The 26778-nt window shown below is 29.6% G+C and overlaps 1 protein-coding gene and 1 long non-coding RNA gene across 7 annotated transcripts in view; one reads left to right on the plus strand and one right to left on the minus strand.

Moving 5' to 3' along the window:
* LOC111638331 (collagen alpha-3(IX) chain-like) overlaps positions 1-15930 on the plus strand; it is a 48700-nt gene extending 32770 nt beyond the window's left edge. The window contains exons 13-22 of one of the 4 annotated variants that reach the window (XM_023384023.1): positions 1892-1980; positions 4637-4717; positions 6711-6839; positions 6909-7037; positions 10753-10791; positions 10872-10940; positions 11037-11048; positions 14567-14761; positions 14852-14967; positions 15043-15930. In XM_023384023.1, the coding sequence (XP_023239791.1) occupies positions 1892-1980; positions 4637-4717; positions 6711-6839; positions 6909-7037; positions 10753-10791; positions 10872-10940; positions 11037-11048; positions 14567-14761; positions 14852-14967; positions 15043-15346 (1163 nt within the window). In that variant the 3' untranslated portion in view covers positions 15347-15930. The remainder of the gene's footprint in view (positions 1-1891; positions 1981-4636; positions 4718-6710; positions 6840-6908; positions 7038-10752; positions 10792-10871; positions 10941-11036; positions 11049-14566; positions 14762-14851; positions 14968-15042) is intronic. The other 3 variants (XM_023384025.1, XM_023384024.1, XM_023384026.1) reach the window with 3 other exon arrangements.
* Positions 181-20974, minus strand: LOC111638332. Of its 3 annotated transcripts, none has more exons than XR_002758843.1 (5): positions 18875-20974; positions 9348-9605; positions 8919-9026; positions 4612-4715; positions 181-1966 (listed from the first exon to the last, which is right to left on the minus strand). It is a non-coding gene; the product is annotated as an uncharacterized LOC111638332 (long non-coding RNA). The 3 variants fall into 3 exon arrangements; XR_002758844.1 differs by having other exon boundaries at positions 8919-9048; XR_002758845.1 differs by lacking the exon at positions 8919-9026.
* Between the last annotated feature and the right edge of the window lie 5804 nt (positions 20975-26778).

Genomic DNA, 26778 nt, shown 5'->3' on the forward strand with positions numbered 1-26778 from the left:
ACTGAATTGTAGATAGAGATTACAGATACATTTTTCACATTATCATGCTTTATCAACACTCTACGCTGTACTTAAGAGATTTGTAATGGAGGGTTAACTCTAAATGCAGTGAGATGTTGACCTTTTTTTTTATTTTTTAGGCATCAGAATTTTTCATTGAGCTATTCGGACTTCAATACCTAATATTGAAAGATTGATCATGGGCCACATAAATTCATTAGACAGGCCGGGTCTGGCCTGCGGGCCGTATGTTGGCCATACCTGGCCTAAAATGTACCAGGACGCATGCGAGTTACCAGAGTGGAAGAAAGCTATAGAGAAAGAATTACACTCTCATCAGAAACTTCAAACGTGGACACTTGTAGATTTGCCAGAAGGCAACAGCTATAGACACAAAATGGATATTTAAAATCAAAGACAATGGAACAAGGAAGGCCAGATTAGTGACAAGAGGATTCCAAGTACCTTATGAAGAAGAGAATTTAGCTACCTGCCAGTCTGTAGGCTGTCTACATTAGAATTTCACTCCCAGTGGCAGTACAGCACAGCTGGAAGCTACATCAGTTAGATGTCCCAACTGCCTTTCTAAATTGAAATCTAGAAAAAGATATATACATCAATATACCAGAAGGGTTTAAATATTAAAAAAAGGACATTGAAATTGAATAGGGCACTGTACGGCTTGTCATTCCAATATTTTGGTGCATTTCTCAAGTTTAACAAAGCCATGGAAAAATTAGATTTTTGTAGGTCAAAGTATGACTTCTGTTTGTATATAGGTAATGGTGCCTACTTGATTATTTTTGTTGACAATGCGATCATCACAGATTAAGATGCAGAGATTGACAAATTAATGAATGATCTGCACAAAGAGATCAATGTCAGAGATTTGGGAGAAGTCTCGTCATTCTTAGGAATGCAATTTGATTGAGATGAAAAGGAATTAAAAATCAGTCATTTCAAAATAATTACCCGTATCTCAACTATATTTAATATGGAACAGTGTTGTGAAGTTGCCACACCTATGGAAACAAATTTCCATTTAGAAGAATCCAATTTGAGTGAAGAAATTCCATTTTGCAGATTGGTGTGCAGTCCTATGTACATTTCTGTTACAAGCAGACTGGATATTGCATACAGTGTGTTGTATCTTAGTAGATATCTAGACAGGCCAACAGATCAGTTATGGAAGACAGGTAAAAGAATTCTTTGATACTTAAGTTGTACAAGACATCTTACACTTTGTTTTACGAAAGCTTTGGGAAAAGAGAAGTTTGTCAAATTCAGAAGTTTGATGTTATGTTACTGATTAGATATAGTGTATATGTACAGAATGTCTTTACATACTAAGTACTATAAATGTCTGAAACATAGAACTACATTTCAACATCTCAAGAGACATCAAAATGAGGGGTGTATGTCAAGGAGTGTGAATTTTGTACTGCATGCCTCTCAACTGCCAGGGGGTGCAAGATCTTCCTGCACTTAGTTGACCATGTTCAGCAATGTTCAGTAGGCTTGTGCTGTTCTTTCTGTATTTGTTAATTTATTAAACACAATTTTCAGTTAAAAGTTAAGAAAGAATGTATCATTATACATTCTTAACTTTTAACACAACTCCACCACACTGTTTACATCACATAACATGTACAGTACTTGCTTTCAAATAAAGAGAGCCCTTGAATTATCTGTAGGAAATCATGGTAGTAGTAGTAGTAATAAAATTAATATATAATATTTGTAATTTTAATAATTTAACCTGTAAACTTTTACATATTGTTAAATTCTCCTAGAAGTTCTTTTGTATACTTAATAAAATAATTATAAATTTACATTTTTTAAACCAAATTCCTCATAAATTATTGTTTGTGATAAACTTGTTCCATGATAGGACCGAAAGGTGAACCTGGTGAAAGAGGACCAGCAGGACCACCAGGAGAAAGAGGACCTCCAGGTTATCCCGGACCTGTAGGAAGAAAGGTAATAATTAAAATAATCAAAGAGAAATTTTATAACTGTTTAAAACTAAATATTTAATATTTGTGGCTAAATCTTAATTTTTTTTTAAATTAAATTTATAAAAAGAAACTTTTAAAGTAGTAGTTCATAGTTATAGAACTATAGCTTTAAAAATGAAATATATTTAATGATTTTCAATGTTTTTATTATCTAAATATGTAAAAACAGTTGCATATAGAATTTTAACATTTAATATTCTCTCCATTTTTGCATTAGGAAAAATCTGATTATGAGACGATAATGAACTTATACAGAATGATGNATTTAATAAAAAATAGTAGAAAGACTAAAATGTCTTCATTTTCACCATGTCCAATCACCAGGAACAAATCTTCCACTGAAGAGACAACCTTTCTTTAGAGGCTACACCTCTGCACAAAACATATAAAACAGTCTAAATGTTCTCCATTGACAAGTCAAATGGCCAACATGGTGAAAATGAAGACATTTTAGTCTTTCTACACATTTTTTATTAATGTGTAAATTTGTCAGCCAAATTTTTAAAATAAATATTTAATGATGAGAAAATATTTAACAACATAAATAAATAAAATTAAATTGAAACCTTGATTATTGTGGTTAATGCTGCCAGCAAAAACACCACAATAATCGAGAAGAAAAACTCATGGAAAATAGAAGATTGTTGCCAACAATTTTCCAAAATTATGCTTAAAATTTTAAATGTTAAACATTACACTAGACATTTATTTATGTATGTACTTTAAAGGAAGGAGATGATAATGTTTTAAAACTAAAAGCTGAATTTAATATTTCTGAAAATATACAAGTTATTTTTCATAAAAATGATGTAGGACACACTGATTTGAAAATTTCAATTTCTTCTCTTGTTACATGACTTGATAACAGTGAACAGCATTTACTATTTCTCAGCACTTTCATTGAACATTCAACATTATGATCATCATTATTCATTATTATGTTTTGCTTCAGATTGGCAGACATGAAACATTTGATTGAGTTCTTTTAATGTGAATTCCTTTGTTACCATTATAATTTCATCTTCCAAAATGAATGTGAAGAAAAACAAATTGAAATGTCACATAATCGGTGAAATTGTTAAAAAAAACAATTACTCAATGTTTCATATTTTGAGCTAAAAAAAGGCCAACTAAAAACTTTCATTTGACGTAATAACCAGGGTTAGTTCTGTATTCAAATCATTTTTAACACAAAGGAATTCATTGTTCTTGTGTTATTTATGATACATATGAAGAAAAATGATTAGGATGATTTCTTGATTAATTGAAACAGGAATAAATTGCATATCTGTTCTATAGTTTTTTGGTTGAACTAATTGATGTATAAGATTTGTTCAATAAAATTAAAACAATGGGATCGGCAATATTTCTAAACAATTTTTGTAAATTCTAAAAATAAAAAATTATTCTCAGATTAAAAGTACAAGTAAAAAAAGACTACTCTTTTATAACCGATTTCAAGCAATTTATACTAGTGAGCAAATGATAAACAACAAGAATTTGGTTTTGGTTGAAGTATAGTATCTTTTTGTTAATTAGATTAAGAACTTCCAAATTCATTTCGCTATTATAGCTTCATCAGTGGACCTCATCAGTATAAATTGCTCGAAATCAGTTATAAAAGAGTAGTTTTTTTTTTTGCTTGTACTTTTAATCTGAGAATAATTTTTTTGATGTATAAGATGTTTTGAAAAATATCCAACCTGCTAAAAATGAACATCTGAACTTTTGCTCCACAATTAAATCTGGCTTTATTCCTCCTAGAGTGGTTTGTTGAAGGAATCATTTTCTTTAATTTTAACCAAACTATATATATAAGGTGGAACTCATATGTTAGAATAGACTGCAGTTGGTGAATGTAAGAAATTTTCAAAGAAATTGAAGTTTGTTCAATTACGTGTAAAATTTTGAAGTAACAAAAGTAAGAATGTATAAAAAGAAACACAAAAATATATTATTATTGTTAACTCTAGTTTAGTAAAATACAGTTTAAGGTCTAATATTAGAAAGAAAAGTGTACTAAAAATTGTAGAACAGGACATCAAATTTATTCTTACTTCAGTAGTAGGTTTAACATTAGACCAATGATCTGATTGCCAAATATAAAATAATCTTAACTACTGAATTTTTAATGTTTTTAAATAATTTTGAAAATGCACAAAAACTTGGATAGTTTTTCAGAAAAGAATTGAAGGGCCTGGTGAGGAGGTAACTGTCATTTTCATGAAATTTTAGCTAGTGATGTGGAAGAAGAGAGTAAATGCCTGTTTATTCCATGGTAAATAATTCTCCATCCATTCTGCAGTTTGATGATGGAAGAAGATGGTATGCAGTACAGATGTAATATGCATAAAAAACTTTAAACTTACATTTCACATCATTTTGCTAGTTACCTCCTTCTTTTAAGCCCTTCAATTATTTAATTATATATAACTAATTAATGATCTTTTATCAATAATATTTATTGCAGACTGAAGATTTTCTAAAATATAGTAATTGTTTACTTTATTATAATTGTTTTACATAAGATTTTTACTGTTTCAAAATTTTAATAAAATAATTATAAAATTTCTTTTCATAGTGATAATAATACCTTTCCATACTTATATATTTGTTAGGGTGAACCTGGAGAATCTACTGGAGGAATCAGTGGTGGTTTTATTCCAGTTCCTGGACCTCCTGGTCCACCAGGACCACCTGTAAGTAGAATAAATTAATAATATGCTAATATTTCTTCAAATAATGCAGTAGTAAGCAATTTCAAACAATTACAAATTACATTGCACTGCTAATTACAAAAAATTATAATACAGAAATGAAGATTCACTTTTAGCAGTAATTTTCTTAAGTTAATATTAACTTAATCATTTAGATTATGAGTCTTATTTTTATAAGTTATTAACAATAATTTAACTTGCAAAACAGATTAATTAATTGATTCAAAAAATTATATAAGTAATTGATCTACTAAACAATTAAGATTTATAATTAAATTTTAGATTAACTCTAACCTCGCACTTTTCCTCGTGATTGATTTTAAACTGTCAAAAAACTTTTTAGTTCAATTTTAATGTAGTATTGCATAAAAATGTCACTTTAAACATCTACAAAATATTTATTTACTGTGTATGTCAAAAACCAGCAATGATATGATATATTAACAATATCTACTTTCAATCATAGTATGAAAAGATATTCAATTACATTATTGCCATCATTGATAACATATTTAGCATCAATTTACTATAAATTGTGTTAATAAAATACACATTGCATTAGTAGTCATCTTAATTAGTCTTAATCACAAATATTTTTGTTAAGGAACAGTGAAATTTTCTAGAAGATCACTAATTATATGAGGATTGTCGAAAGAGTAAAGTTAATGAAAAGTAGTAAAATAAACACTCTCAACTAAATATTAATAATAATGAAAAGGAAATAAAGCTATCTGAGCTGTGTATTTTGCATCAATTTTTATTGATATAAAACAATTATTTCAGAGTAAAATTGAATAACATATAACATTGGGGTTTCAAAATGACCACATTCACATTTAAAACAAATAATTCATAATGGACAGAATTTTTAGGGTAAATATGCTCCTAATTTGTTGAAGAGTGAATCATTGTGGAAATGATTTTATATAAATGCTCTTATTTATATAAAGAGAGTTGGAGTGTAACAAATAAAATAATAATTGTGAAGTCAATTTGAAACCTCAGAAAATAAGATTATATGTTTTAGTTACAGCTAATATTCAAATAAAATTTACTGAAGCTACAAAATTGTCGTCTTGTTCTATTGTTACAAACACCAGTGACTTCCAAAAACAAATTTCAGTTAGAGACAAGATTTGGTTTTAATGAACTCCAGAAGAATTTTTATCCATTTTGCATTGTACAGTAGAGCATCGATTATCCAAATCAATTGGAGACTGGGGTTGTTCAGAAATCGATTTTTCAGATAACCGATTATGTACAAAAAAATATATTAACTTATCCCGTGTTGAAACTTGTTCAAATCCTGGCACGTCGTGAAGTACCCTCTCATGGTTGAGCCAGTGCTGCCAGCTAAAACACGCACACCAATAAAAATAATATTAGAGTAGCCCAAGACAGCCAAAGATTGCAGCACCACAGCACTAGTGGAAATTTAAATTTGCAGACTGGAAAGCTTTTGGTTAATTGATGCTCTACTATATTGTGGAGGCACATAAAATAAAATAAAATGAGGCCTCAAATAAAAGGTCATTTTTGTCACTGAAATTTGTTTTTGGGTGCCAATGTGTTTGTATTTGTAATGACAGAACAAGAAGACAATTTTGTAGCTTCAGTAAATTTTATTTATATGTTTTAATGTAAATACCATCACCCATGATTTTATTTTAATTAGTTGTAATCCTTCTCATATCAAAAATGATGAGAAAAAAATGAAATCCATAATTTTGAGCTAGACCACATCATCATAAACACATTCATTTGCATTCAAGAAAATTATTAGCCATTAAAATTTATAATAAGTTTTGAGTTTCATCACTTAACCCATTAAAAATTTTAAACGGTTATTATAGAAAAAATTTTAATTCAGAATGCAATGCACATTCCACCAGTTAAAAAGTAGTTAAAGCTGAGCTACAGATGTACAGACAAATAATATGGATCTAATAATAATAATAATATACATATTTCATAGGGTCTACCAGGAGATGTTTATTCACAATCAGGCAATTTTGTACGAGGTCCTCCAGGTCCCCCCGGCCCTCCTGGTCCTCCAGGAACACCAGGCCAGTCAGAAGAATCTAAAACTACTGTTGTACCAGGTGTAAGTTTGATATATTATTATTACTTTTTTTTACTTAATAAAAGATTGTTATAGAATAGATTTCCACAGGCTGTCACATTTAGAAATATGGAGGGATTATTGAGGTTATCAGAAATAAGTCCTTTGGGTACTTTAGCATTTGTACTAAATGAAGAAACACTACTTGTTCGAGTCAGTGGAGGATGGCAGTATGTACCTGTAAGTATCTTCATTTTTTTTCTTTAAATATAAAATGTTTACATCATATTGTGATACTTTAATTAATAATAGACCAGGAAGATAGTCAAATCAATTATTACTTAAAACTAATTTAATTAAAATAGACATTTGACTTCTAATAAAAGTTAATTATTAAAAGATTAATTCATTGTTTTTGATTTCATTAGTTTTAATTCAAAACCAATAGAAAAACATGCTTTCCTTTTTATCAAGACTTCAATTTAAATGACTTTTTGTACATGTAGAAAGATATATGAAAAGTTTGGATAAAAAAGTCATATACTACATTTTGCATTACAGTCAATATGATATTTATAGATATTAAAAATAATTATCATGCTGAAACATGTTCTGATTTGTAAAATCCTACATAATTACATTGCCCAGTATATTAATAATATGCTTTCAGGTCATCGAGCATTTAGACCACATCATGAAAACAATTCCCAATTGAATGTATGAATACACTTACAACACAGATTTTGCAACTTAGCTGTAACCTCATTCACAGTAGTAAATGGTTTACACACTGCCATGTTCCTGATGTGTCAATTTGTGTACTCTGAAACTTGTCTTTACGTCAACTTTCTTGTTGGCATATTTCTGGGTGTTCTTAAATTTACTGCAACATATAGCATTGTACAGTGCTGACATTCTGGTCCAAATCTCCTGTGTGACAGAGTATGCAGTTTTTACTTTCCCAACTTGTTATGTATATGACTTGAGAAACTATTGGGATTGTGTCAACTTTGATCCTCCAATTTTTTTCAAATCTGCATGTTTTTGAGACTTCTTGAACCCAAAAAATTAAAAAAAAAATGGAAAAAATTTTCATAGTTGTGTGTGAATTGGCATCTATTCTGTTTAATATCTCAGGATGAGGTAACGATTAAAAAACAAAATTTGGCATGGTAATTTATATATAAGGGGCATTCAGGCTATTAAATTTTGGTAGTTAAAGATCGAGGGAGGAGGAAATGGGGGATCATATGTCATATCTTGAATGAGATTGGACTTAATGACAAATTTAGTTATTAGAATTTACAACATTTTATAGAACTCATCGCTATCCTCAAAATTAAGCTTTTTACCATTTTATAATAATTAAAAATATAATAAGTTTTATTAATAAAATCTCATAACAGATAGTGTATGTGGCACCATTGTTATGAGTGCCACAAACAGATGAGTTGCATAACTTTCCCAGCAAACAAAATTTGTTTGCTGGGAAAGTTATGCAACTCATTGCTAGAATTTTTGCAGACACTGTTCTAACTTTTGCTTTCAAGGCAGTAGTGCTTTTTTCACCTTCAAATGCTATCCACATCACTGATCACTACAGATTTTAATCATTTATATATCTCAGGTACCCTTATCTTCTTATTAATTCTGTAACTCTGCACATTTTCTTTCATAGCATTGCAAATTTGCCATTGAGGAGTGTATTAAACAGCATTATTTCCAATATTTTCTTTCTCTTTTATATTCCAAAATTACAGAATCAGAAAATGCTATGATGCAAATCAAAACAGAAGATTAAATATCAAAAAGATCAAAACAGAGATTAAATATAGAGAAACAATATAGAGAATTAAAAAAACTACTACTAATAAATTACTTGTACTGTGACTATTTTTGCAATACTTGAAATATTAATACCAAAGTAAAAAAATATTTATGAATTTTTAACATTTCAAAGAATAGATGCAGTGTTCAGTTCAAATAACTTCAGAAAAAATTTCAATTTAAATGAAGTTTTAACTAGAAATAATATATTTCAATTTTACTTTAGAGATAGTTCTAATTTTCTAAAAGTCAAAATATATATCATGAATCAAAACAAATTGAAACTGTTTTTACCCTCTTATTCTCCACGGAATTTATTGCACTTCTGCTATTGTTTCTGTTAGTCCTTGAAGTCATATAGTAGCACATCCTTTGAAATATTCTTTTGGAAGCTCTTCATTTCTTTCCAACAGAAAGAGTGTTGCTTATTATTAACAAAAATAGCGATATTCAATATTTTATCAATTTTGGTATGTCAATATTCTATAATTTAAAATATGGATATTGTAAATGTTTGTTATTGGCAAAATGCCACTCATATTGGAGCTAGTGTCCCAAATCTCTTCTGAAATTTTTTAATATTTTTTTTATGATATTTTTTTATGTATTCTACTTCGATATGAATGACAGGAGTTTGAAGTAAAGGGTATTTCTTGTAATTGTTTATGAAAAGAAAGGAAGATTCAATATGGGCCATAGCAGATTCTTAAAATTTTAACTCACCAGTGATTGTGAAATTTGTTCTTGGTCTTCTTTCCAATGATATCTAAGATTCTACTTTCCTTTTTCTAATTCATCTTAGATGAAAATGAAAAGAACAAATTTACTCCATTCTCAAGCTTCCTTGTGGAATTGTCCTATCCTTGCTCATGCTATGCTCACTCCTCCAAGTAAAAACACAGAGACCTCTAGTTTGCTGGTTAAGACTCTTACATATTATCAGGGTAGCTTCTTCCCAGTGTTGTTAATTTGTCCTGCAGCCTAGAAAGAGACAAAATTCTAGAAATGATAAACAAAGAGAAAAAATTTTTTGGTATTAGAATGTTATTGTCACAACAGCAAAAGAAAATTACCATAATTACATTTTTAATTAGACAAAATAATATAATGGAGTTTAATATTGTTTATGAAGAATATGGTATTAAACATGTATTTAATCTTCTATAACAGGTTATAAATATTATTTGGAACAAAACTGGATGATTGTTAAAATAAAGAACATGACAATTTAACAATATTTTTACAAATGTTTTTAAAACTTGCATAAGACAGATTTCTAAACCCATGTAATAGTTTATATTTTTTATGGACTGTAAAATTCTACTTTAAAAATGATTGCCAATAACAGAAGTCAGTAATTCAGAATACTTGTGTTTTACTTCTAGTTAACCTAGCTGGTACAGGGCCATCCAAAAATTATATAATTATATGTATTGCAAATATGATTTGATGGGTAGGTATGCAGAAATCATCATGATGAGTTACAAGCAGATTGGGGTATTTACAAACATGTTAAGTAATGTTAAGGTTTCAACAGAACAATTCATTTTTATTTCAGAAGTATTGCATAGTAAACCATATTGTTCATGTCATTGCTTTATATGTTATATATGTAATTAATAAAGTAACATAATGTTTGGTATCCTGTGCCAAAACAACCAAGGGAGTTGATGGAGGATATGTGTTACATAATTTTGGGAGTAGATATGTACAACAGTGTTATGGAGAATTATAAGGAGAATGGGATAAAAAGTAATTAAAAAGTATAAAAATAACATTATGTAATTTTTGGACAATCCCTATTTACAAATTAATGTAAGAATGTGAACAGTCTTTTTAATTAAATATTTATAATACATTAACCCCAAATTGTTAAATAATTCAGAATTTATACTTGTATAATAAAAGTATTGTAAGGAAATCACCAATATTAAAGAATACATAGACAGTTGAAATTTTTGAAGCAGTTAATGTTTTATATAGATTTAAATCATCAGACTATAACTTAATTACATACTTATTTTTAATCTCTATTAGTTCTAATTTTTCTTTGTTACAAACAAATACATTATCATAAAAAGGTGCCATAACATTATAGTAATTCAATAATTATTAAATTATTTTATAGTTGGGATCCTTAGTTCCACTACCTTCAATAACAACAACAGTAAGTCTTCATTTCCTGATTTTTATAGAATTTATAATAAGTGATTCTTAATATTTAATAAGCATTGAAAATATTTTTAGCCAAGTACAACAACATTTGGACCATTAAGTCCAGCAGTAGGAAGTTTGAAATTAGAAAAAGCACCCAGGGTAAGATATCTGTTTATAATATTTGGATAAAAAGTATTAATTGTATTTTAATGTTAGAATATAATCTTTATATTTATCTATTTTTTTAATGCATAGATAAGGAGAAAGGTATGTGCTTTATTACACCTGAAAAAATTTTTTTATTTAAATTTGACAGAATATAAGAATATTACTACAGTATTATAAATTGAAGACATGTAAAAATATTTAATATTTGTGGCTAAATCTTAATTTTTTTTAAAATTAAATTTATAAAAAGAAACTTTTAAAGTAGTAGTTCATAGTTATAGAACTATAGCTTTAAAAATGAAATATATTTAATGATTTTCAATGTTTTTATTATCTAAATATGTAAAAACAGTTGCATATAGAATTTTAACATTTAATATTCTCTCCATTTTTGCATTAGGAAAAATCTGATTATGAGACGATAATGAACTTATACAGAATGATGTGTAAACCCTGAGCACAATGGATATAATTAGAATTATTTGCTTTTATAAATTCTTTCTTGTTTGGATCTTTTTCCAATAGATTCTACTAGTATTATGTTGACTCTTATGATGATTATCAAAAATTTAAGCCATAGGCAGTTAATCAGCAATTTATATTATCACTTCAGTAAATGAAAAAAAAAATCAATTTTTCTCCAAACATGGGTTGACAGAAAGTTTTTGCATTTTTAAAATAAGATTTATAAAATTATATTGTTGTTTGAATAATATATGAAAATTGGAAGGTGTTCATCCATCTTGTTCACCTGACTTATCTAAAATTTCCCAATTTAATTGTTTTATTTCTTATTATTTGTTCTTAATTAATTTTCTTTCTCATCTCACATCCTGTTTTTTTTTTTTTTTTTTGTTGGTTTTGTTGATTTACTGTAAGATGCTTGTAAAAGGCCAACCTGGCCACAGTGTCTTTTGAGAAAAAAAAAATTGCATTATCCTAGTGAAAGAGGGCCTCATTTCCAGTTGACCAGATATAAAGCCGATTCAAACTTTGTGAGAGTGGAAAATGGCAATTACAGTAGACCCCCTATAACACTATAGATAATTCCATGTTGTACGAGTCACTTAGATTTTACAAATACGACTGTGAACAGCTCACGTATTTGTAAAATCTAAGTGACTCATACAACATGGAATTATCTACAGTGTTATAGGGAGGGTCTACTCTAATGGTTTAGTGTACAACACTTCATGCACTGCTACTGAACTCCATTTTCTTTTGTTTACAGAGAAAAGTCAACAGAAGTTCTATTTTTCTCTCTGTCGGTAGTCAGCAATCTTTTGTCCTTTGACATGAAAACTGATAAAATTCAAATGATTGTAATTAGAGCAGAATTATTTTTTGAATTGTAATTTATTGTCATACGATAAAATGATGATTTGTCATTTTATCGCCTGAACTTTTGTTCATTATTATCCTCAATTATTTTAAAATTTACTTATACTTAGGAAACATACGAAAACATTTGTCTGACAATAGAGTTAGCTTTTCAGTTTGAATTTATTTAGAAATATTACAAAAATTTATTATTTATCTGTTCAATAAATTTAATCTTTTAGTGTTAGAGCACAAATATTATAAGCATGCTGAATCAAATTTTTTAAAATTTTACTTATAACTTCAATCAATTCACCACATGTTTCAATTTACTGAAGATGCCTTAAATAAAAAAGGCAAAAGTAAGTGCTTATTTTAAATTTTTAGCCTGATTTTTGAACCATTAATAACACTGTGAATCTCTTAATTTAAATTGGATTTTTTGGTGAAAAGGATGCTTATGTACATACAGTATATTTCTTCTAATTTAATTTTTGAGATTTTCTATTTTTAAATTAATATTAACCGTAAAGTTTTTATTTTATTATTATAACAATATCAAAATGAAGTGAAAATTAAAATAAATGCTATCAGTAAAAAAGTTGTAATTTAAATTTAATTTTAATAATACAGTATTTCTTTTAGTGATTAAATTGAAAATTCTCATTGAATTTTCGATTTCATTTATATTTCTGATGAAGAGAAACTTATGAGTAATTTAGTTCAATATGTTCATAATATTACATAGGATTTTAATGTATTGTTAATATCGAACATTTAAACTTGCAAAAATAATATTTGATTAGCAAGTATATTCAATATAATGCTGATCATCTTGAGGCCTACATAATGAAATGGAACAGCAATTCAAATAAATTGTATCAAATTATGAATTTAAAAATTTTGGAAGAAATAGTAGATAAATACCCATTCAGTACAGGCTAATCAATGAATTAACAGTTAAATATGTATAAATAAAAGAAAATAACATAACTCTTGTAATGAAATACTATATTTACTATGCATTTTCAAGCATCTGGCAAAGCATACATGTCTAACATTAATATATCTTTTAATGTTACGTTCTTTTCTATATTAAAGATATATCAATGCTAAACAGATTTTTTTCAAATACTTGAAAATACATACGGTATATAAATTGCTATCTATACAAATAAAAAATGTCATATACAATATTTCATTATAAAGGTTAAGTTATTTTCTTTTATTTATACTTTATATATTTACTTGTTAACTTATTTATTATTAATTTTTTATTGGCATATATTGAATGCCATTTTTTACAATTTCTAAAAACATTTTAAATTCATAATTTGATACATTTTATTTGAATTGCTGTTTCATTTTGTTATATAGGCCTGAATGATTAGTATTAGATCAAAAGTACTTGTCAAGTAAATAACATTTTTAAGTCTAATAAGCATACAACTAGAATTTCAGTACTACTGTCACAAATGTTTTATTTTCTGAATTAAAGGTTTGTGGTAGTAAATGCTGTTTTTGCTGGCTTAAAAGGATAGTCTTTATTTTTTTACTATTCCATTAACCAGTTTTATTAAATACAATTGAATGTTAACAGTATCTCCGGGGGCAGATTTACATATGGACTAATAGGGCTTAAGCCCTGGGCCCCCAAGAGTCAAGGTCCCACAAAAATTGAATTAACATCATAAATTTTTGATACTTTTTCATTAACAATGAACACTTATTGTATAGAAAAAATAGTTAATATTAATAACATAATAAAAAAAAATGACAGTTTATAGTATTATTTATATTAATAGAAATGGNAGTTTTGCACTTCTACACTGTGAAAGATATTGGTACAATAACTAAAATACTGTTTTACATAATATCCCACCATTTGTATTTTTTAAACCAATACTTATGCATTGTTTCAATTATTTTTGTCTGTATGAAAATTTGGAGGAATAGTAAAGCAGTCATTTTTTGTTTATAAAAAAAATTGTATTGTTTCCTTAATAGACAAAGACATTTATATAAATAGGATTTACTATTTATACAGATGTAGAATATTTCCTATTTTAACAATTCTGTTTAGAAAAATCTTACAATATTAGCAGAGATCTATATACACTATTCCATTTCACTCAATATGCACAAGAATATCTATAATTGATTTTTTTAATTAAAATACTTTATCATATTTTTATATTACTATAGCATTCTCAAATGAAAACATTAATTATGTAATGAGATTCCAACTGTATTATTTATAAATGTCATTTTAAGCCCTTTTTTTTTTTTTTTAATAGTTACGCATGGCGGCATTAAATCAGCCATATTCGGGAGATATGCATGGAGTCAGAGGAGCCGATTACGAATGTTACCGACAGTCTCGTCGTGCAAATCTCAGAGGCACATTCCGGGCCTTCCTCACGTCCAGAGTACAAAATTTAGAAAGTATAGTCAGGTTTAGAGATGCAAATCTCCCTGTTGTAAATATCAAGGTATGTTAAAACTTATTCTAAAATAGATAACATTTGTCTATATTCAGTTTTGAATTTGGTTTTTTACATTTAAAAAAAAATTAATTATAGGGAGAAGTTATTTTTAATTCATGGAAGGATCTCTTCACGGGAGAAGGTGGAAGTTTCCCTCATCCGCCCCGTATTTATTCTTTTGACGGCAGAAATATCCTTTCAGACAATACTTGGTACTTATCTAATACATAATAGTAATTTTAATATAGTTAATTTTATTATAATTAAATATTTTTTTTATTCAAAAGGCCTCAGAAATTAGTGTGGCACGGTGCAGACAGACATGGTGTCAGAGTAATGGAATCCTACTGTGACGCATGGAATTCGGGCAGTCTGGGAAAAGTCGGACTGGCCAGTTCACTACTGAGGAACAAACTACTCGACCAAGAAAAATATTCATGCAATAATTCATTCATTGTTCTGTGTATAGAAGTCACCAGTCAAGATGATTTTAAAAGAAAGAAACGCCAAGTTGACGACATTGAACTCACTCCCAAGGAATATCAAGATCTCTTGAAAGAAATTGAAGAAAGCAATAAGAGAAATCCGTAACAAATAATCTTGAGGTAGGAGTTCGAATGACTTTTTTTATGTTGTTTCTCATCGAAGAGCAATAACGAGAATGCATTATTTGATTCAAGACTTAGTCAAAGTGAGTTCTTGCTTCAGAAATTGTCCACACTTTAACAAACGAATTGTATAGTATATCTCCCACCAGTCTGTTGGGATTTTACAAGATAGTTTGAACTCTCAAACAAAGAAAAGGGAACATCACTTTGACTTTTTTTCACCATTTTCTATGCATTTTTCTTGAGCGACAAATGTTGCCGTGCCAATTAACTGACTTAGCCTTCCCTCCAGTGTGTGTATATTGTTAAGTGCCAAGTATGAACTACTGTATAGTCTAGTCTTTCCGGAACTATGTTGACTGTTATTGAAGCAATAGATGTCATATTTGTAGATGCAGATATCCGAAAATCAAATATGCTGGAGAATTCTCTCTAAAATGTGGAGAATGGGGTGCATATGTCACAGTGTAAATTATTATGTGAATATTTAATAAATTTCATGAAATTTGTGAAATATTCTCTTGGTTTGTAATTTTATTTTAAAAAATTGACTGTGTATAAGTAATTTTTTGATAAATGTAATACAAAAATGTGGTTACGATTGATTCATAAATTCATTTGTTTTTCTAATAATTTCAAAATATAATATGCTTAATATTTATTAAACAATTTTGTCACATTACTAAAACAAAAAATATAAATTAATATTGCTAGAACATTTATAAGATTCTAAATTTTACAATTCATTAACAACATATTTTTGACTTTTTTTACATTTATTATCAAATGGAAAATTTTTCTTCCTATTAAAACAATAGATCAAATAAAACACATTATAATATACTACACTCATGTTTGTGAAAATTGCAACACCATGAAGGAAATGTAAAATGAGGTAAGACATGCAAATGAGTAGAATTACAAAGCAATTGCACATGCGTGGAACAAGAACCGGCTCCTTATCAACCGCTTGTTCCAGGTATATAAAGGACTGTAAAGATGCATTAAAGATGCGTTGAAATCCGTTTACCTTCCTCTGTCCATGGTAAATGTTTCATTAGTGGTCAATATGCCTCATCAAAAGCAGAGGAAGCCATACAAATAACTAACAGAGTTTGTGTGAGACCGCATCGTCTGTATGCGAGAGGGTGGATTTTTGTATCAAGAAATTGCAGCTCGCATGCAGTGTAATGCCACAACAGTGATGCATGTTTGGAAGAAATGGATAGAGGAAAACCAAATAAGGTGAAAACCTGACAGTGGGGCAAACAATAGCACAATAGCATGAGATGACAGACACCTCATCCGCATGGCTGTGATGGACCGTACAGCATCCTCTCGTGTGTTGGCACAACGTTGGAGCATGGCTACAGGTGTTTTGTTGTCTAGCTCCACGGTTCATCACCATCTGCTGCAGCATGAACTGTGTGCAAGGGTTCCTCTACACAGGATTCCCGTCTCGCTGATTAACAGACGCCTTTGACTTCAATGGGCTCAGCAACACAGCACGTGGCATACCCAGTGATAACAAGTTGTTTTTTCTGACAAATCTCGCTACAATCTGCAATACAATGATGGAAGAGTACAAGTCAGACATTACAGAGGGAAACGTCTGCTTCCACAGTGTGTTATCCAGCATCATACCACTAAAATGCCTGGCATCATGATGTGGAGAGCTGTTGGGTATAACTGTCAATCCCATCTAGTGCACATTGTGGGCAACCTCAACAGTGATCACTACATACAGGAAATTGTGGAGCCAGAGATCTTCCCCCTTCTTCGATGCACTCCGGGTGCTGTATTTCAGCAGGGTAATGCCCATGCACATGTTTCTCAGACTACACAAGCCTTCTTCAGTGCACAACAGGTTTCGCTTCTTCCATGGCCTGCTTATTTCCCGGATATGTCGCCCATCGAGCATATCTGGGATTTCATTGGTCGGCAATTTGTTCATAAAGCTGGTGAGGCACACAATAAGACTGAACTTTGGCGTCAAGTTGAAGCCATCTGGAATGTCATTCTCCAGGATTACATTCAGAACCTGAATCAATGATTCAATGCCACAACATGTACAGACTCTCATCACTCAGAATGGCGGTGGACACACAAAGTACTGATTTCTGACATTCTTTTTTTTTTTTTTTTTGTCTTGTAAATTTGATCATTTATTTGTACCACTAATATCAGTAATATGCAGAATAAATTTCATTAATTTCTGACAATTCCCTCATAGTGTTGCAATTTTCACAAATATGAGTATATAATCAGTTCAATTTAAAATACCAACCAAACTAAGCGTGAATAATTGTTTTAAAAGGTTTTCGTCATGCTCATTGGTGCAGCTCTTGGCATAAGTTGATCTTATCAAGAGTTTGAAATAGATATAAATGTTTTAAATGAATAAAGAGGTTATACATATAAATGTATTGATTGTTATACATAATATAACTAACTAAATTAACAATTATTTGATGTTTTAATGAAGCATATTTTTAATTTGTTGAAAAATTAAAATTGCATGTTTTCATAAATTAATGTTAAACATTTAAATATGCAATACTGTAACAATAATGTTGATACCGATTGTCATTACTAAAGTAATCTCATGTATTTTAATCACTATTAGCACACCAAACTGTTAATTAAGGAGCCATTTTATTTTTAATCAAACGTTTTTGGGAAGACTTCCGTTCCCTTCTTTGATTTATGTAAACAATCTTCAAAATCGAATGGCTTGTTTCAATCCATACATTTTAATGTCATACTTCTCATTCAAATCTTTCATTCTATAAACAATTTTCAAAAAATGACATGCTTAGAATGAAAGATTTAAATGAGAAAATATCAGAACTGTTTGAGTTTAAAGGTGACTTATGTAAACTGCTGTATTTCCATAAAGCATTATTATGGAAAAAATAATAGATTGTCAGTTATGTTAGTGATGATTGATTGGCACAAAATTGCCATTTAACCATTTAGACGATTATCTATTTTGGTTATTCATAAAACTGGGCCATTTGAGATGCTTTAAAGAAATTCGGTAGTACTAAAAATTAACCAGAGTATAATATGTCAGGCAAAATTTTGATAGAAAAGTAATTTAAATGACTTTTACTTAAATCTTCAAACGACATTTATATAAATATAAAATTTATCGTTACAAATTACCATTTCTATTAAATCTTAAAATTCATGTTTTTGCTTATGAAAATAAAAAAAATGTGTATGCATACATTGCAATATAAATCTTTATACAGTGATACCTTGGTTTTTGTCGATAATCTGTCTGAAAGCAATTGGCGAAATCCGAAACCGGCAAAAACCAAGGCAATTATTTCTGTATGAATCAATGTAAATCCAATTAATTTGTTCTATACGTTCCAAAATACATACCAAAAAACATTTTATAGAGAATAAATACAGTGTTTAATACTAAACAATAAGAAACTAGTCTTTTATATTCATTTTATATTAATGTAAAGAATAAATTAACATTTAACATGGCATTTACCTTTCTGAAGACTCTTCTTGGTGTATGGAAGTCTGCAAGGAGGGGAGAGAGGTGCAGATATCATTGTTTAGAACGGAAATCCCTCTCCATAAGGACCTTAGGTATCAAGGCACTATCTACGGTCACTTTTCTTCTTGGTCTTTTGACACTAGGACCAGTTTCTGAGTCAATGGATCCATGTCACACAAGAAAGCTGTCCAAAGAAGTCTGTTTCTGCTGCCCTTTTAAGATTTGTCTAAAATGGGGCAAAACATTATCATTAAACAAGTTGCAGACACGACCCAACAGCTTTGTCTGGGTTATTTTTCTCCACAAACCCCTGTACCTTACACCACATGGAGATGTCCTTAATCTCTGAAGAACACACATTCTCCAATCTCTTCCTCCTCATCTGAAGCAACTTCACCTGCTGTCTGCTGTACTTTAGGTGAAGGTTTTGCAGCTCTTCAATGCTGACTTCTTCACTGTGGTTCATCCATAGGCTTATCAGATGTCCCACTTTGACTGGGACTGTCTTGGTTTGATGATGTGGTCCCTGCGTCCTGGCCAGTTTGTCATTTTGTCCTAGTTATTTGGTAAAATTTTAAGTGCTGAATATACAAAAAGTAAAAATAGTGCAGAATCGGATAAAATAGCAATTTGGCAACTAAAATATCCCCTCTGTTACTCTCACTGTTGCCAATATAAATATTTTGTATCTAGATCTAAGTACTTTTAATTAATGTCTAGATGTTTTCACTCAAAATCCATAGCATGTGGCCTAATGAATTTAGATGTTTTATTTTTTCATCTAGCTATTTTTTCACAGAATTTATAATAGCACATAGCCTATGAGATCCAGATGTTTCAATTTTGTTTTTTAGATATTTTGTTTCAATTAGAGTTGGCAACACTGAAAGTTACACTGGCCACATCATTGTTCCACGTGTCCTACCTTAGTCAAGTTTAAATTGCCAGTCGGCATTTGAAATTATTTTGTGCTGTGCATTAAATTAATTTAATCTCAAAAATGCCAAAAAGAAATCATGTATTTACTGATGAATTAAAAAAGGATTATCCATTTTTGAAAAAGTTTGTGATTGTAATGACAAAGTGAAATGTGAACTGTGCTTTTCAAAATTTTCAGTAACTCATGGTGGACGTTCAGACATTAAAATCACTTAAAATGTGTGAAACATAAGGCAAGCCTAGTAGCAGCAGAAGGAACTTCCTCAAATATATTGTCATATTTTAATGGTACTGATTTAAGTGACAAAGAATTTTAAATAAAGTTTACACTAGTAATAATTATTAATAACTGAATATACCTTACTATTAAGAAGTTGAGTTATTAAAAATTGCTTTAACTCGTTTTTTGTTAACAACTTTATTTAAGTTTTTCAATCATGGGTACTTATCCTAGTAGGTTTTATTTTCTATTGTGTGTATTTTCTCAAAATTGCCCTGGTTTGAGAAAAAAATATTATGATAAGTTTAGTCATCAACAGCCTCACCACTTGCCTCCAACCCCATGGACTTCCCCAGATCAACAATTGACTGCATCACATGTGCAGGGTCATCAGGTGAAGGCTCAATCCTTCAAAATCTCTTTCATGCACACATTCTGGCCATAATTTCTTCCAGACAGAGTTCTTGGCAGGGAGTGACATCCTGGATGTCACTCCCTGCCAAGCCTTATCTATGAGTATAGTGCAGTTGAGAATGTTGAAATGTTTTTTCCAGAACTCTCTTAAGGACAATTCTGTATCTGATGTCCCCTCAAAACACCTTTGAAACATTGCTTTTGCATAGTTTCTTGAAATTTGAAATGTCATTCTGGTCCATGGGTTAGATGAATGGTGTGATATTTAAGGTTTATACAAAAACAGACATTTAAAACAAAAGAAAAAAAAACGGTTTTCAAATCTCAATTTTTCTACAAAACCAGTTTTCGAATTTTTACCCAAAAAATGGAGATAAGAGATATTTTCAGCTTCATTTAAAACTTTTAAATTTATTAATATTTATAACATTTCAAAAATATAACAAAATAAAATTGAACAATGTCTACAGAAAACAAAACAAAAAAAATTCTATGCTATAATATCACATTAAACTATAAAATTTACTCCATAGAAAACCATAAAGAAAAAAGAACAACAATGAATGCCTGCAAAAAATTATTTTTTATTTTTCTTAAGAAAATATGATTTTAGAAAGCAGAGAATGTCTATAGATCTATTGCTCAAATGTGTTCTTATTTTACACACAAAATTGCAGAAATAGAAAAAACTCTCACTTGCTACTGAGCTGGGTTTTATCGTTTTTAAAGCATTAAATAATAAATCTAAATTTTTTGTTCTTCTGTTTGTACCCTCTAATATTAAAAAACTCCTTCTTAGGGCTGGATGAAGTCACTTTTTCAAGTTCTTGAAGATATTTATATAATCAATCTAGCATGACCTGATTTTGGGGGCTGTAATTTGTGAAGGGTCACTTGTAGAGGTATGGTTTCTTTGATTTTTTTGCTCTTATAGATATACTCATACAGCTCTGATATGGTCCCAACTGTCTCATTCAGAGCTTGAATTGAGCCGAATTGGACACTTTTTAGGCATAGGAGGATTTTTTTTTGTTTTCTAGTTAGTTTTACAAAACTTAGTATTTAACAATATTCTCATTTTATGCCAGAGATGATTTTATGTCAAAATGTTGATGTTTTTAATCAAATAATTAATTAATTTTTATGTTTTAAGTGTAGGCTCAAAAACTGGTTTTTTTACTTGGAAAAACCAGTTTTTAAAAACCGACAAACCCTAGTGGTATTAGGGGGCATGAATTTCACTGTGATAAAACTGAACTCTTCCAACAACATGTCTTCCAAACCTGTAGGATGTGCAGGAGCATTGTCCATTACCAGGAAACACTTAAGGGGCAACCAATTAATTATCCTTGAGGTATTTTTTCACATTCGGGCCAAACACTTCATTCATTCACTCAATGAAAATTGGCCTCTTGTTTGCCCTCCATATCACACACAATTTACTTTTAATCACATTGTTTCTGCTAACCACTCTAAGAGTTTTTGAATGGTACATCAGTAAGGTCACTTTACAATCACCACTAGTATTACCACACAACAAAAGAGTTAGCCCATCCTTCATAGGCTTATGTCCTGGAAGTGCCTTTTCCTTCTGAATAATGAATGTCTTCTTTGGCATTTTCTTCCAAAAGAGGCCAGTTTCATCACAGTTGAAGACTTTGTTGGGGAATGAATCCTTCATCCTCTACATAATCTTTGAATTCGGACACAAATTTTTCGGCCCCAGACTTGTCTGAACTCACACCTTTGCCATGCCTAGTATAACACTATGTATACCAGTGCACCTTGAATTTCTCGAACCAGCCTCTGATGGCCTTAAAATCACCAAGTACACTAGCACTTGTCCCAGGCATTTTCTTAATGAGATTGGCATACAACAGTCTGGCCTTTTCACATATGATGGTTTCCAAAACAGAATCACCAACTAACTGTTTTTGATTGATCCAAATTAATAACAACTGTTTGACATCTTCAATTGTTTGCGATCTCTGTTTCACACATTCACCTTCTGTTTAGCACATTCATGCCTTTCACTACATTAGCCTCCTTTATTGCTTACTTTTTTGCCACAGTGGAACTTATCAGGGATGGCGACTTTCCTTATATGCAGCCAATTACAGCAATCTTAATGCCACTCTTGTATTTTTCAATTATTTCCTTCTTCAACTTGATCATGTTCCTGGCCTTCTTTGAAGGGCTACTGGCTCTGGAAACTTTCTTTGATCCCATGATGGAGCTAAAAGGAAAGGAAAGCAATGGAATTGTTTGGCTAGGCATGCAGGATAATGCTCACACAAAGAGAAACATCACTATACTGAGCAGGAAAACGTGTGGGTTTCCCTTGTTTACCCAAAATTAGCAGCAAGGTCACGTGGGCATGCCGAGAAAATCTGAGATGACTTTTTTGTGGAAAAATCAACAAATACCAAGGAATTACTGTATTTATATGGAAATTGACTCTGGTCACTGTGGATCTCAGATGACAAGTAGAAGCCAAGATGTTTGAATATTCATTTGATTTTGGAATCGTCCAAGTTTAGAACTGTTCTGAAGTGTTCCAAATTCAGAATTTTAGAGCACTTGAGAACAGTTCTAAGCTGATTTGAAAATGTTTGAGTTGTCTGATTATTTAATTCAGTTCTTATATTTATTTTTGTATTTTTCATTGGGTTTTGAAGCTGTTAATTGTATACTACATCCCAAAAAAATTAAGTGTTTGTCCAAACCATACCGTCACCATTCTGTGACAACACGCAAGCTTTAGTGCATTTAATTAATTTTAAAACGTGTATAAATTACACATTTTAAGACAGAAAACTATTTTTTTAGCATTTTTATTAAAAAGCCAAACAAAAGACTAATAATTATTACAAAATTACAACATGAATAAACTAATCATTTAATTTGTTTTACATAATTCAATTTTTTCTTTTTACAATATTTATCTATGACAATTCTACATTTTAACAAAAACAATGTGCAGATAGAATATTTTCATATTCCAAATTTACAATTTAAGTATACATTGATAAAATTACCATAAAATTTGCATTTCCATGCACTACGCTAGTCTAAAAAAAAAAAGAAAAATGCTTTTCCCCCGCTCGTCAACAACAATATTCTTTGAGAAATGAATTTTGTGCATAACAACAATAAATTCTATTCTTTGATTTATGACAATCATTGTCTAACATAAAATAATTCTGCAGATTGTTCTTTAGGCTTGCATAGTTTCTGTATTATATTAAAACTAAACGAAAGGAACAATTAAACTTTTGTTAATCGCAATACTTTAAAGTCGTAAATGAAAATCGATCGTCGATTTTGCATGAATTATGAAAATTTCTCGTTGAAAATACATGTTATCGAATTTTACATACAGAACGGGTTTATTACAAATCAATCACTTAACATAAAAACATTAATTAATAAGAATACATTCAAATTGTTTAACAATTAATTGGTTTTGTGAAAAACAAATAGATTTGGCTTTCATTTAAAATGAGATTTTAATTTGACAGTTTAAAATGATAAATTCAATCAGTTTGAATGTCTCATACTTATAACTTTACTTTTAACTTATACTTATAACTTATTACTTTTCTTATAATAAATAAAAATTACCTCTAAGCTAAAAAAATCCAATTAAAATTTCTCATTCTTAACCCTCCACTGCATTTATTTTATATCATCAATTAAATGTAAATTGTCAATAAAAATATTAAATAAAATTTAGAATCCTTTTCTGTTTAGTATAAAAAAATATCAGATTATTTATGAGTAACAATAACGATAACTTTTCTGTTATGTACAGAGTGGTCTGAAAGTCCTGTCACCCATTTTTTTTTTTCATTGTTTATTTTGGATGACCAATGTGAGCTCCTGTAGTGTGGAAGCATAAAGGCTCGTGAATGTCTGCACAAAGGGCCTTCTTGGAATGCTGCAAAAACAATGCTCATAATAATCTTGATGCTTAAACAACGTAATCTAACAAAATACATAGCCTACTCAAATGTTATTGAATATTACCTTGTATTCATTCTACTGCAGTACATTATATTTTATTTGAAGGGTGACAAGACTTTTGAAACCGCCATATTTTAGAACATTCGTGTGGCTTTCTTCAATTAAAGAATTGAAGCCAAAATTTAATTTAAAACAAATGAAATAGGTTTAATTATGAAATCAAAACTTGAAAATTTCCAATTTTACAAACTAGATAAGAATTTATAACGTTTATTAATACAGTAGTCTCGAAAACTCGGCCTAATATGGACTGAAGGGTGGCCAAGTTTGTGAAAATGCCGGGTTATCGGGAATGGGATTAAAAAAAAATTAGTACGAGTGCTTGCTCAGAAAATACTGTACTGTATTTGTATGTATTGTTTACTTGAGACAGAGAATAAACTGCCCAAATACCCTTAAACAAAGGAAAAGTACGTCCTTTATGAAGGCATAGAGCCTTTACTACATGAAAATGAAAATTAATGAATACACTGTGTACAGTAATTTACCTGATAAGACAGACCTCAGAAAAATACTTTATGAGGCATAAAGCTGTCTATAATGAAAATTAATTAACTAAGGATTTTTTTGCCCTGCCAAGGTGTGGCCGAGTTATCTGGACTGCCGGGTTATCGAGTGCTGAGTTTTCGAGACTCTACTGTATTAAAAAAAATGTAAAGAAAGTCTAAATTCTATACTTATTAAGAAAAAAAAACCACCTTAAATTAGTTTATGCATTCAAATGATGGCACAAACTACAATATTTCCTGTAGTAAAACAATTGAATTTGTTTGTTACATATTTAGAAAGACAATAGGTTTGTATACAAAACAAAACTAATACAGTGAAAGATTAATCTTCAACAATTCAATTTAGAAAGTGTAAGGCAGTGGTTCCCAACCTGTGTTCCATGGGAAAAAAAAGAGAGACTTTAAAGTTTTCATTACACATTCATTCCAATGTACTGCAACTTTATCCTTAAACAATTCCACATTTGCTATTTTATTTCACACAATAAAGTTTATTGCTTCATTGTTTCGTGAGAATAGTAAACAAGGAATTGCTTATTGATGCTAATAACCTGCATGGTAAAATTACACAAATGGTATTCCACGGCCTTGGAAAGGCCAAGAATCACCAGCATAAGATATTGTCGCTGCAATAATTTAAACTCTAATATTCACAATTCAAAACAGGATTAGTTTGACCAAAAATTTTTACTTTAACCATCAAATTAAGCTTAATAACTAAGGACTAAGTTGAAAACAATTACAAAATACATTGGTGGATCTTTTATTTTCAGAGACAGGCTGACTTTTTATTAAAAAAATAATTCTTCATGTCATCTATTTGTTTTTCGTTATTAATTGTTAAGCAATATTCAATTAAAATATGGACATTCTAATAAAAGTTAGCATTTTAAATATTTTTATCACAGATAATGCACAAGCAGTATATATCTTATTTGTGTTTGTTTATCTATTTTTATTTATATATATATACTGGTAATCGTAATATATTTTTTCTGCATAGCAGCTCCGTTATGAGGTAGCTAAATATAGATCCAATGCTTTCACCATGTTTGTTTGCTTGATTTGACAACTAAAACTTATCTATGATAATTACTGTAAATTACGGAATAGCTACCTACAAAAACATGCACCTTAAATGAAAGATTAATAGAAATACTTGTCACCGTTTACAATGAGCGAATGTAACACCACTTTATATTTATTGCAGCAGTTGTATACAAAAGCTAAACAATGAGAATCGAGTTATTTGTCTAACAAAATTCCTTGAGTTTTTAAAAATTTAGAAAATTTAAAATTATTATCAACATCATCCCATAAAAATATTCCTCTTTTGTGAAGTTTACAGTTAGTTTGTTTATTCATGGTTTAAAAAACATCAGAAAAATGTCAATATAAAGTTTTAAATATAAAATCTGATATCTCAAATATAACTGAATACAAATCACTCAAAGATTTCTTAAAAATGGATGATGCGTAAGTTAGAAAAACACATTCACACTGCTGTTCGTTACAATTAATAGTGAATTCCAAGTTAAGCAAGCTTAAAAATTTTAATCTGGTTTTTAAAATTAACTCGAGAGTATTAATATTTATCAAATTACCAACAACAACAATTAATTAACAAACCACTTTAATTAAAATTAACTTTTAAAAAATGAGTTTTTTGTCATATTTATACACATGAAAGCACCTGGTTGAGTGTCATTCAAATATAGAAATTAACTCAGAACTTTACTTTTAAGAATTTAGATTTAATTAGACTATGAAATTTTATTAATGATTAG

This window comes from Centruroides sculpturatus, unplaced genomic scaffold, assembly GCF_000671375.1.
Source record: "Centruroides sculpturatus isolate CEXI.00-Female unplaced genomic scaffold, Cexi_2.0 scaffold1186, whole genome shotgun sequence".
NCBI classification, from domain to species: Eukaryota; Metazoa; Arthropoda; class Arachnida; order Scorpiones; family Buthidae; genus Centruroides; species Centruroides sculpturatus.